The sequence below is a fragment of the Gymnodraco acuticeps genome, unplaced genomic scaffold (genome assembly GCF_902827175.1).
Source record: "Gymnodraco acuticeps unplaced genomic scaffold, fGymAcu1.1, whole genome shotgun sequence".
In the NCBI taxonomy this organism is placed as follows: Eukaryota; Metazoa; Chordata; class Actinopteri; order Perciformes; family Bathydraconidae; genus Gymnodraco; species Gymnodraco acuticeps.
In genome coordinates, this window is record NW_022990428.1 from 161,528 (window position 1) to 174,436 (window position 12,909).

At 39.1% G+C, this 12,909-nt stretch overlaps 1 protein-coding gene across 1 annotated transcript in view; it reads left to right on the plus strand.

The window, feature by feature from the left end:
• LOC117551948 overlaps positions 1-12,797 on the plus strand; it is a 37,700-nt gene extending 24,903 nt beyond the window's left edge. The window contains exons 3-4 of the mRNA XM_034225033.1: positions 7,550-7,599; positions 8,681-12,797. Coding sequence (XP_034080924.1) covers positions 7,550-7,599; positions 8,681-10,360 — 1,730 coding nt within the window. The 3' untranslated portion in view covers positions 10,361-12,797. The remainder of the gene's footprint in view (positions 1-7,549; positions 7,600-8,680) is intronic.
• The last annotated feature ends 112 nt before the right edge of the window (positions 12,798-12,909 follow it).

A 12,909-nucleotide genomic window follows, 5' to 3' on the forward strand; every position in this document is an offset into this window, starting at 1 on the left:
AAAGTGACACATGAAAATTCTCCTCACATTTGTATAAGGCCTTTTGAGCCAGATTTAAAAATAGTCAAGAAATGGTGTTGCATAAATAGTACTGTGGTATTTAATGCAAGTTTAACAGGATAATACCATATAGACCTCAGCACTGCGTTCATTGTGTTTTTGTTGTTTTACTACACTACAGTAACACACTTCCACCACTTCCTGGGGTTATGGCACAGAGTGTCCACTTGATGGAGCACAACAGAAAGGAAAGACAAGCATGGAGTCACTGTACTGTACACCAAACACTGATATATGTGGAGACACAGTTTGTTACACATGTGTCACTACCCGATCCGCATCCCTACCCGATCCGCATTGCGCATGTGCGAGATGGTCCGCCATATTGGACAACTCCATACGGCAAGTCAAATAGGACATTTGACGTCTAAACGGCTGCCCGATTTGCCTCGTGCATGTGCGAGTCATAAACGTCTCAAATATCTATACAAAAATATTTTGTTATTTTATTTTATTTGAAATAAAATGAAGGGCTTTCACAGTTAATGTCGTTAGATATAAATTATGAATGCCATACATATTGCATACATTCAGTCAATATTTCTTCAGTATGATAGCTGTCTAACAGAAGTTAAATCCATTTCTCACTTATTCTGACAATCTACTTAACCCAATAAAAGGACCCAATAAAAAGAGTTGTTGAATAATAGTGAAGTCACGTTGTAATAACAATAACTCATCTCTCTCGTTTTTTTTAGTTTTCTTTTTGTGCTTTGCCAAACGCTACTGTGTCAAGTGTCCTATTTGGGTTGCCGTACATAGTTGTCCAATATGGCGGACCATCTCGCACATGCGCAATGCAGATCGGGTGACAACATGTACAGGATAACCTCTCATGTTGACCAAGGACAAATGGGTTTTCCCAATGATGGTCAATATAACAGTTCAACAAGGATCATGCTACCTGTGTATGTCTTTGTCAAGATATTTTAGTTAAGCCTGATGTTACAACAGTTTACATGTTTCTAACAACCCTAAAAATGCTTAAAGGCATCCATCAATGATCCTAATTAACCAGGAAGATTTTTTGGGCTAAGGGTAGCAAGTGATATAAAGTATTCTTACTCTTCTGCTTGTCCTACAGAGCTGTGATTCGCTTTGACAAAAATAAACTCATCTATAGTAACATCTTCACCTCATGTAAAGTCAGGAAAACTCTGAAAGTTGAGAATCAAAATCCCTCTAAAAAGAGCTGCAGTAACAGGTAGTAGTTGAGAGGAATAAGACACATTGGTTTCTCTCAAAAGGAACCTCAAACTAACTGACTTCATCAGGTTGGTAACACTCAGAGATGGGGTCGTTACTAAAAAAAAAGTAATATATTACATATTACTTTTTAAAAAAGTAATATATTACACTACTTCGTTACTCTCTACATAAAGTAACTCGTTACTTTACTCGTTACTTTACTTGTTACTTTACTCGCAGGGCCGGCCCGCCCCTCCCTACAGGCAGATCACGCAGACTGCGGCGCACCTACAGTGTAAGCGCGCCACAGTTTTGCCTCTGCGAGACTCCACTTGCACCCCCAATTACTATTGCATTAAGGAAGACATAACACAAGTCTTTCTTTTTATATGCTCTAAAATAGGCTACCAGCCACACAACAAGCTAACAGTCTGTGAAACGTCAAGACACTAATTAATGAAACCAGTTCAAGACGCATTATTCTTATCATTCTTTATGAGCGCAGTAACGGTAAGGTATCTAATTACTTATTTATTCCATAACTTAGTAACAGAGATGGTCAAACTAAAGTGGTAGAGACATGGCAGAATTCCTACAATGAAGCGGGACATTGAACTGTTCAACCGTGAGAGGGCGATCAACAAAAGAGAGCAAGCGGCCCCGTTGAGGGAGTTTACAGATGAAAAGACTCAGCCATTTATGCAGCACTGCACGTGGAGATGTGGTCTCGCAAGTCGCACAGATTACTTAGGCCTACATGTATATAAACCATAGACTGTAAACCTGCGGCGGAAACCCCTCTAGTCTGTCAGTGAGTGTGATTATTTTATAAAGTAACGAAGTAACGCGTGTCGGGGCAATGTTAGTAACTGTAGTGTGATTACTGCTCCGTTACCGACAACAGTAATAGTATTGCAATGTTACACCCAACTCGAGAGAAACTTTCATAACAGCGTTGTGATACCAAACAGCGTCAATGCAGACTGACACACATTCACTTAGGCTAAGGGGGACTGGGGATATGTATCAGCTGCTTGTGTGAGTCGGACAGTGAATACTTTAGAGCGGCCGCAGCAGTGTGAGCTAACCGAGAGCTAACGGAGGAGAATAAACTCCCGTGGAAGAGCAGCGGATACAAGCGGCCGAGATGGGTTTTCTCCGCAGGGTGGCTGGTGTCTCCCTTAGGGATAAGGTGAGAAGTTCGGTCATCAGGGAGGGACTCGGAGTTGAGCCGCTCCTCCTTCGCGTCGAAAGGAGCCAGTTGAGGTGGTTCGGGCACCTAGTTAGGATGCCACCTGGGCGCCTCCCTAGGGAGGTGTTCCAGGCACGTCCAGCTGGGAAGAGACCAAGGGGTAGACCTAGGACCAGGTGGAGGGATTATATCTCTTCGCTGGCCTGGGAGCGCCTTGGGATCCCCCAGTCAGAGCTGGTTGATGTCGCCAGGGAAAAGAAAGTTTGGGGCTCTCTGCTGGAACTGCTACCCCCGCGACCCGATCACGGATAAGCGGGAGAAGATGGATGGATGGATGGATGGAAGAGCAGCCAACACTGCAGCGGTCGGTAAATGCTGCCGAAACACATTAATAAACAATGAACCACGGCACTCTGGAGCAAAGTATAAGGTTGGAGAAGTCGTTATTCAATTTATTATGGCTGTGTGATTAAAAGCAACACGATCATCGACCCGACGCAGTTCCCCGTTGTTGTTGTTGTGAGCGCGGTAATGCCGTTGGGGAGCAAATCAGCGATGTAAACGGTGACGTCATGACGCAGCAGCGGCAGCACCAGTCGGGTGCTGGGCGGTGTGAACAGAGCGGGAGCAGAAAAGGGAAACCGGAGCTGAACCAGAAAAGCTCTAGCTCGGAGCTAGAAAGGGAAAAGCGCTGGTGTGAAAGCCGAGAAACGCGGATCTTGGGTCCTTAGCTTGAAAAAAAGAAAAGAAGAGGAGGCGGAGCTAATGCCTGATCAGAATTCTACCAGAGATAAAGTTAAATTCTGCTGTGATAAAATGCCATCCTGTTTAAACCACATCAAGGATTATTTCTGAAACAGTATGGAGCTCAAATGCTTTTTCTCTTGCAGGTTTATCACAAGGTGAGTTCCTTTTTGTATTTCCTGCTTTTTAAACACATGTGCTCTCCAGTACAGGTTAGCTCTGAGTGTTAGCGAGGCTTGCTAATGTAAACAAAGGCGAGATTACGTCCAAAACACGTCAGGCATTGTTTCTGATAGCAACTCTCTGTGGGTCCGCTGCCAAATTGATGTCAGTTCGGATGGAATCTGTATCCGCTCGTTGTTCCCCCGTTTTTAAAAGATTTGGGTACGGAGGAAAAGAGAGAGGGTTTTATTTTCTGACGCTGCGTGAGTTCCCCGACACACCGGGGACACATGACATATTTATGTATAAAATACATCACAAAGTGCATTTTGCATGATAGGTGCCCTTTAAGGTACACAAATTCACCATCAACTAGTTGTTAATTAACATGCATATTAGCAGTATATTGGCTCTTTATTAATCATTATAAAACACTTATTAATTCCTTATTCTACATGACCGTAATCTACAAGTAATAGGCCATTAGTTGAGAGTTTTTCCTCAGTGCCACAGTGACGCATCCTAAAACCCGAAAGTAAGCTTCTTCCGGTTCCCTCGACAAAAAAGCGATGCAATTTCTCCAGGATTTTGGAAAATAGGTCGAAATAAGGTCTGTGGTTGACACACATTTAAGAGATGGATCACATTTTGTTCAGTCGGATAATCTCCACATGTATAGAGCCATGGCTGCATGGAACACACTGCCAGATCAGATTTCTAAAGAAACAACTAAAGCAAGCTTCAAAAGACGATTGAAGAGGCATCTAGAAGCCCAAAGACTGTAAATTACACAAGCGGCAGACAGGTTATGGTAAACATACAGCAGCACACCGATTCATATAGGTTTTTTAAACACATGCAGGAATATGGTACTTTCGCTAACATAGACACACACACAGCCTTTCACAGTTATGATGAGGATTGTATTTGTTTAGTTTGTTTTACTCTAAAAGAAGCGAAGGGAGACATTTGGAAAATCACTATTATTATTATTCTTTTTTTGAATTTTTCTTTCCAAGGAAATGGGGAATCAGAAAATAAGCTGTATGTGATGGTTGATATGAAAGTCACTGTTTGAAGGAAAATTGACGCCGTACACGATTTGTATCATTGTCTTGTAATGTACTGTCGAATGTCATGTTTTATGTTATTTGTGGACCCCAGGAAGATTAGCTGTTGTTATGCACCAGCTAATGGGGATCCTAATAAAATAAACAAATAAACAAATGTATACCCTACTTTTATAATTTTCGAATCATAAATCTATCGATCATAAATCTATCGATTGTCAGACATATTGGACCCAATCTCCTCAAGGTACAAATAAGCTTCAGGACTCTGGGTGGGCCTTTTTCTATGGCAGCAGTTGGTATTTGAAGACTGTTGATGCTGTTAGATGTTGGACTGGCTGAGCGAGTTTCGGCCTGTTTAGCCTGTTTTAGCTGCGGGACAAACAGCCGTCAGCAACAGGAAGTCAAATATTGAGCAGAGCATATTAAGACCAAAACTCATGTACATCAACTTCCTTACTTGCATTAAATAAGCACTAATTAGAGGGTTATTGAGGATACACTCAACTAATGGCCTATTACTTGTAGAATATGTAGAATAAGGCATTAATAATTGTTTTATAAAGACTAATAAAGAGCCAATATACTGCTAATATGCATGTTAATTAACAACTAGTTGATGGTGAATTTGTGTACCTTAATATAAAGTGTTACCCAACATAATATTTTGATTCTCCTCTGTCTGAATAAATAATATACTATAGCCTATGAATTTTGATTGATGCAGCCATCAGACAACGTTCCTCTGTGGAAACTCAGCCTCTGGGCGGGGCATTAACTTTGGCATCAGTTCACTGACATTTAACAACTGGTTTGTTTGGAGATGTCTGATCGATAAAGGAAGTTTTAGGCCTGTGTAGACTGCAAACAGTATTACAACATGTTTTTCATCCTGCTTTCAATAAGCACACATTGCATTGGTTATGTATCATTAGCGATTATCAGACGCAGAGTTTGTATTCTAAACTCATCTAGTTGGCAAAGCTTTTTGGTAATTGGTCCAGATGTGGGGACAGCAAATGACCAGACTATCAAAGCTCCCTGTAACACGTAGACCTGTAACAATACAAGTCGACTAAACTGGTCTGTGATTTGAATCGGTAAACAGTTTCCTTGTTTTTGTTTTTTTAAATGACCAGTACACACAATTGGAATCAGAAATTCACATATTAAAAACGTCAAATTTAAACTGGAACAGTATCCCCTTTTGCTTTTAAGCCAGGGAAAATGTGCACGTCACTTTAACCCTTGTGTTGTATTCGGGTCTCCCGTGACCCGTTTCAAGTTCAAATTATATAATAACTACGCAATAGTTTTTTTTATCGGAACAAGGCTTCATGATATCCTCCACAACAGCCATATAAACACTACAAAACTGATTTTTACAATTTTAGCTAAGTCTGAAGGTCTCAAAAAAAAAAGTGTATAATTTGGTGTTCGGGTCTGGGGAGTCCCAGCAGAATGGTTTTGGGTGACTCGGGGTCAAATTTGGCCCAATCAAGATTCACCTTTGACTTTAGACACCCCACCCACTTCATCCACTGTAACAATAATGTTAAGTCTATTAAGTCTATTATAGTCAGATAACATTATTATCCACTGTCTTCACTATAAGGAATATAATGAGTGAATATAATCAAATGTTTTACTTAAATATGTGGTGTGATGTGTTTTGGGGCCATAAAATAAAATTACAACAGGGTTGTACAGTTGTGAATGCACAATAAGTTAGTTATGATGTAGTTCAAACAATATTGGATGAAAGTCATTATTTTGGAGTGTTTTGGACTGAGATACATCATGGGTCAAAATTGACCCGCGAACACCATGAACAGTAACAGCTTTGGAACACAACACAAGGGTTAATAATGTCTAAACATGAGGAAGATACAAACCTAACCAAAAGAGCTGCAGTAAGAGGCGGGGCAAAGCTGGAAGGGCAACATATCAGAATCCTTAAATCAAACTCAAGGTCTGCAAGTTTTGCAGTAGTGTTTCGACACTGGAGACAATTCTGTTTCTCTATAAATAAATATTAAACTCATCCAGTCGTCAGCTCTTACTCAACTACACATCAGCGTCTCTGCTACAAGGGTGAGTAGAGCTGTCAATATTTAACTATAACTGTATTTTTTAGTTTTAACACAATCTTGCTACACCTTTTGTGCAAATGTTGAATGTAATCAAAAGTATAACATTTAAAAAAACGATTCGATTTTTATGGGATATTTCAAACATATTGGACCCAATCTCCTAAAGGTACAAATAAGCTTCAGGACTCTGGGCGGGGCTTTTTCTATGGCAGCAGTTGGCATTTGAAGAATGTTGATGCTGGAAGATGTTGGACTGGGGACAAACAGCCGTCAGCAACAGGAAGTGTTTCTGAGTGATAAAAAATTAGATCTGATCTGTGAGATTTGAGAAATGCACAATCGATACAGTTCGATAAACGTTCGATGAACGTTCGATACTTGCTTTGGCAAGGGAAACCATAGAGATCAGGCTCCTACAAAATTCAACACAATAAAGACTAGATAAATCATAATATAAAATAAAAGATTAATACAGGAAGCAAAGAGGTTCTGCTTTTAATATACAAACCTAAAAATAGTGTTTACCAATTCTACTAAAATATTATTATTATTATTAAATAATAATGATTACAAAAATGTAATAAAATAAATAATTATTATAATATATAATAATTAAATAATATGTTTATTATAATAAAATAATAGCAATTGTATTAGAATAACTTTTATCATAATACTAATAACACTAATACTAATAATAACTACAATAATAATATAATTAATGTTGGTACATCATCTGAATTATGGATTGTATTTTTATGGAATTCTTGAATTTATAAATTTTAAAGAGAAAAACGAATATCAGTGGTATTACTACAACAACAATAATATGGTAAATAAGATACTGAGATGTTTGCACAGAGATTTCCTCAGGTCAATTGTTTTATATATTTGAGTAACTAAGAAATATTTTTATATATTTTGCAACTTAATGTAAAGTAACCTTGATTTAAGAGGTTCAATCACTGGGAGATATCATTCTCTACTGTCTCTTTTTTTCTTAGCTTAATGAGGACATTTAACATGTTGTTATGTTTCAGCATTAGGCAACAACCTCATCAATCGAGACCCAATATCTCACGAGGAACAAGTGAGAACAGGATAATATGATTGCTTTAATTCAGGCAACAAAATGCCATAATGATCCATAAGGGATGCTGCCTGAGAGAAAACACTCTTCTTCCTTGGTATCAAGACCACTAATGTTACATACTCAATGTCTAAAAGGCCTTTAGTTTATTTTATTGTATATAGATTTCAGTTTTAGAGTAGATACATATTGTACTTGTTGTATGGATGTGGATTATGTCATCCATGACATTTAACTGACCAATAAATGTAACTGAAATCTTCTGATTAAAGTAAAACCTGATCGTAATAAAGATTAGAAACAGCTTGACACACCTGTGAAGCAGAACCTTTGCTCCCTAACTATCATAGAAAACCTTGTTGATCAGAGGGAGGGAACCAAACCATCAGACAGTGAGAGGAGGAGCTACACTGGAAAGAGGAGAGCTTACACGTCAAACTCAGGAAACGAATGTTATGTTAGTCAGAGAGGCAGCCACACTGCAGTCGAGACTAGTCTCTGTTTCTGTCTAAAGAAAATACAAACTGAGTTCATCAGATCTTTCTCAACAACACAGCAGAGTCTCTGTCAAACACTGGTGAGTACATCTGATTATATTTACACTGTGAACAAGCAGGATTAACACAAAACAGCCATTCTCAGGAGAAAGCCCCACCCTTTACGTCCAACTTGTTTTTCTCAAACAACATAACCATATAGAGTCCACTCTAAACAGTCTCTTTGTATCAACTCTTAGTACTTTAGTATTATTATGGTTTGCTGATCACTTCCTACATCATGCTTTTACCCATTTCCTCTAGCTGTTTCAAAATAAAAATATTTCCATTAGAGAAACAGTTGGAGGCTTTTAATGTGAAGCAGCTAGAGGAAATTAATGGTTATGGTCACACAGTGAGAAGAGCAGTGTTGTTTTTCAATAGAAAAATGATCGAGACAACATGTATTTTCATAGCTGTTTGCCAGAGTTGCATGCTTGAACCTGTCAGAGTTAAATGGTCACGGTTGCTCATGACTTGTTACAAGTTATCACACTTCTTTCTTTAAAACAATATATGATATGAATTAATGATTGATGTTTCAAATGTTTTTTCTTTACTTTCACATGTGTGTAGATATGGCTGCAGCAAGCTACCTGCCATCTGAAGATCAGTTTCTGTGCTCCATCTGTCTGGACTTGTTCACTGATCCAGTCACCATACCATGTGGACACAACTTCTGTAAAGACTGCATCACTGACCACTGGGATACAAATGACAGGTGCCAGTGTCCCATGTGTAAAGAGGCTTTTAATACAAGACCAGATTTGAGAGTCAACACGTTCATCTCTGAGATGGTCGCTCAGTTCAGACAGTCGGCTCAACAGAAAGCCAGCAGCAGCAGCTCAGAGCAACAAGTCTTCAAACCAGCAGAAGTTCCCTGTGACGTCTGCACTGAAACCAAACTGAAGGCCCTGAAGTCCTGCCTGGTGTGTCTGACCTCCTACTGTGAGACTCACCTGGAGCCTCATCTGACAATGTCAGGTCTGAAAAGGCATCAGCTGATCGACCCTGTGGAGAACCTGGAAGACAGGATGTGTCTGAAGCACGACAAACCTCTGGAGCTGTTCTGTAAGACCGACCATACATGTGTCTGCATGCTCTGCACTGTTTCAGACCACAAGATGCATGATGTGGTTCCTCTGAAGGAAGCATATGAAGGGAAGAAGGCAGCGCTGGGAAAGAAAGAGGCTAGAATTCAGGAAATGATCCAGAAGAGACAACTGAAGATTGAGGAGATCAAACACTCAGTGGACCTCAGTAAGGAAGAAGCAGACAGAGAGATAGCAGAAGGAGTTCAGGTCTTCACTGCTCTGAAGGAGTCTGTTGAGAGAAACCTGAATGAGTTCATCCAAACAATAGAAGGGAAGCAGAACATGAGAATGAAACGGGCCGAAGACTTCATCAAAGAGCTGGAACAGGAAATCTCTCAGCTGAAGAAGAGAAGTGCAAAAGTTGAGCATCTCTCACGGTCTGAAGACCACCTCCATCTTCTCCAGGGTGTCCAGTCCCTAAACATCCAAGACCCATCACCCACCAAGGACTGGACAAAGGTCAGCATCCCTCCATCATCATATGAAGGGACTGTGGTGAGAGCTGTGGGTCAGCTGGAGGAGACACTCAGCCAAGAGATGAAGAAGCTGCTTGAAGCTGAACTGAAGAGGGTCCAGAGCTACGCAGTGGATGTGACTCTTGATCCTAATACAGCACATCCTGAACTCATCCTGTCTGATGATGGAAAACAAGTCAGCGATGGTGATGTGAGAAAGAATCTCCCAGAAAACCCAGAGAGATTTTCTGATTGTAATAGTGTTTTAGGAAAGCAGAGTTTCTCTTCAGGCAGATTTTACTTTGAGGTTCAAGTTAAAGGAAAGACAGAGTGGGATTTAGGAGTGGCTAGAAGGTCGATCAACAGGAAGGGAACGGTCACACTGAGCCCTCAGGGGGGTTACTGGACTATATGTTTGACAAAGGGATTTGAGTATGAAGCTCTTGAGGATCCTTCAGTCCTTCTCTCTCTGAAGTCTCGGCCTCAGAAGGTGGGGGTGTTCGTGGATTATGAGGAGGGTCTGGTCTCCTTTTATGACGTAGATGCTGCAGCACTTATCTACTCCTTTACTGGCTGCTCCTTCAACGGGAGAATCTACCCATACTTCAGTCCTGGTCTTAAATATGGCCGTAAAAACTCTGCACCTCTGATCATCTCTCCTGTCAGAGTCACCTAATCACTCATCTTATTTCATGTATTGATTTGTTTTGTTGAAGGGAACAAACATTGATATTTAGAGTTATAACTGTATAGTTTCCATCTTGTTTTCTACAAAATAAGTTTGCTGTGTGGTGATTTACATATGGTTTAGATTCTGTACACAACACATAACTGGATGAATAATTCTACTCCACAATCCAATAATTATCTCTTCAACACTTTATCGTAACACATATGGAGAATATCTATATGAACGTTTGATAACGCTACAGATTTATTAAAAATAAAGTTGTTTCTAATGACACCAAATTTGTCAAGCTATAGTTAGAGTTGATAATAACATTAAATGTATTATAATCAATTTTTATAAAGCTTAATTAAAGAGAAAAGCTTATTACGTGCCTCTACTGTGTACTTAATAACATATTTGTAATAGTTATACTGCTAGAATCAGTCAAATGAAGCTAAATAATATGATAAATCCTCATTTGTGTTAAAAATGGTTTGGTTAATAACTGTTAACCTCTTAAGCACGAGGGCCCCCACAATCGGCGCAAGTGAAATATTTCTTTGAGAATGTGTCTCAGGGCTTCTTAACATTCATGAAACCTTTTAATGTGTAGTACCAGATTAACGGGAAGAATCTCAGCTAACTGATGATATGAACCATTTTTACCAAAACAAAACACAAGTCTCATATGAAGCGTCTAAATGACCCCTGAGCGAAAAAATGCAAACTGACTTTGGCACAGAACTCAAGATAAAGATACATTATTACTTATGGTAGCTGCACATACAATATATCCGAGTAAAGCTGAGACTCCACAGATTATATAGGTATAGTATCATTACTGAGCGATCCGAACTCGCGACAGGGGAAGCAAACACAGACATCACAACACGTACCTTTACAGAGCATTTACGGGAGATCGTTTCAATTTAGCTGTCATTCTGATCAAAAGTCGTGTTCAATGGCATTAAAACGATAGAAATGCTGCTGCGGGTTAATCCATAGTGTCCAATTAATATGTTTGTTGCTTTGAAAAAATTATTTATAATCCATAATTCAATTTTTATGAAAAGATCGGAGAAAAAAGAGTTAGCTGCTAATGGTAGCCACCAGAGTGTATGCAGCTTCTGGTTTTGGCCATGCATCACTCTCACTCCTTATTTGGTAACGTGTGTGTGTGTGAAACTTTCCCTCGATTCCATTGGCTCTAGCGGTTATAAAGAGATGTCATTCATCAATATCAACCAAGGGGGGGCAGAGATATGGAAAATCCACCCAAATGACTCCAAAAGTGTTTTTTTGTTGCTAAATCTCTCTAAAAAGGCCAAATTTCACTTGTTTTGCATCAATCTTGATAGTGTTCAATCTGAATTTACTTTAAAATAAAAACATCTCTATTGATTCTGACACTTCTACATCCAACTCACAGATGTAACCTTGCTTTGAGAAAAAAGATTATTAATTTAACCCTTTTAGAAGGGAAGGGAAGGTATGGTCATTTGTTCTGGGAATGTCATTTTCGAGCCTGAGACCTGAAAAACAGGCTCAGTGCTTAACAGGTTTTAACTTGTATATTTACATGCCAGGTTTTATATTGATTACTGGTAAAATGGCTTATGAATCAAAGACATCTGTAAATATGTGATTGCGAGTTATGAAAACAGTCAAATAAACTAGATGTTTGATCTGAGAAAGCAGGGACTCGAGCACTAAACACTGAACAGGAAGGTCTGGATTACACATCGTTTGTATTTCAAGACACATTTTCTGTGGCTAATTCACACAAAAAATAGAGCTGATGGCTTTTTTTGTGAAGAGCTTGTAGGATGAAATGTTTGTTTCCACTAGCAGTGATTGGATATTGGCTGTAGAGCAGAAAACAGTGGGGGTGATATCAGTGAGGTAGCATTCACTTTGATGAGTGAAGGCAGTCACTATAACACTAAAACTACTCTTTACAAGGAAGTATTAATGCCAACAACTAATATAAGGAAAAATAGGGTTTGATTTAATAACAATTTTTAAGGATATAACAGTTGGACTTAAGACTTACCATTTGCTTCCTGTAGTTTTGCCATATTTGTATAAAACTAGTTTCCCCCTTTGTGATATAAAACGCTGAATCAACATGATGTCCTACATTTGTTTGCATTGTGTCAACACACACTTATGTGTGTTTGTTGTGTGTGGTAGAAACAACTGGGTGAAATGTGATGAGGGTCACATGACTAATGGGGGTTGGCAAAAAGCCAGAATACACCTCTTCCCAGGTTCTCAGTTTTAACTCATCATGCATACACAAAACCCTCCTTTTCTCATACTTTGAAAAAATGCCTTTTCAAATGATTTCAATCCCAGCACATTTTATAATCAACAATAACTCAATGTGAAACGGATTAAATATGTTGTCTTTCATAACAAAATAAAAATAATTTCAAGGTCACTGGTCTTTGTTGTTTGTGTGAATAATGTGTTCAGTGTTATTTCAGATGACAGGAGACAAGTCTTAAAAACATAATAGGAAAACTTGATGGGTTTCTGTATGTCAAGGATCA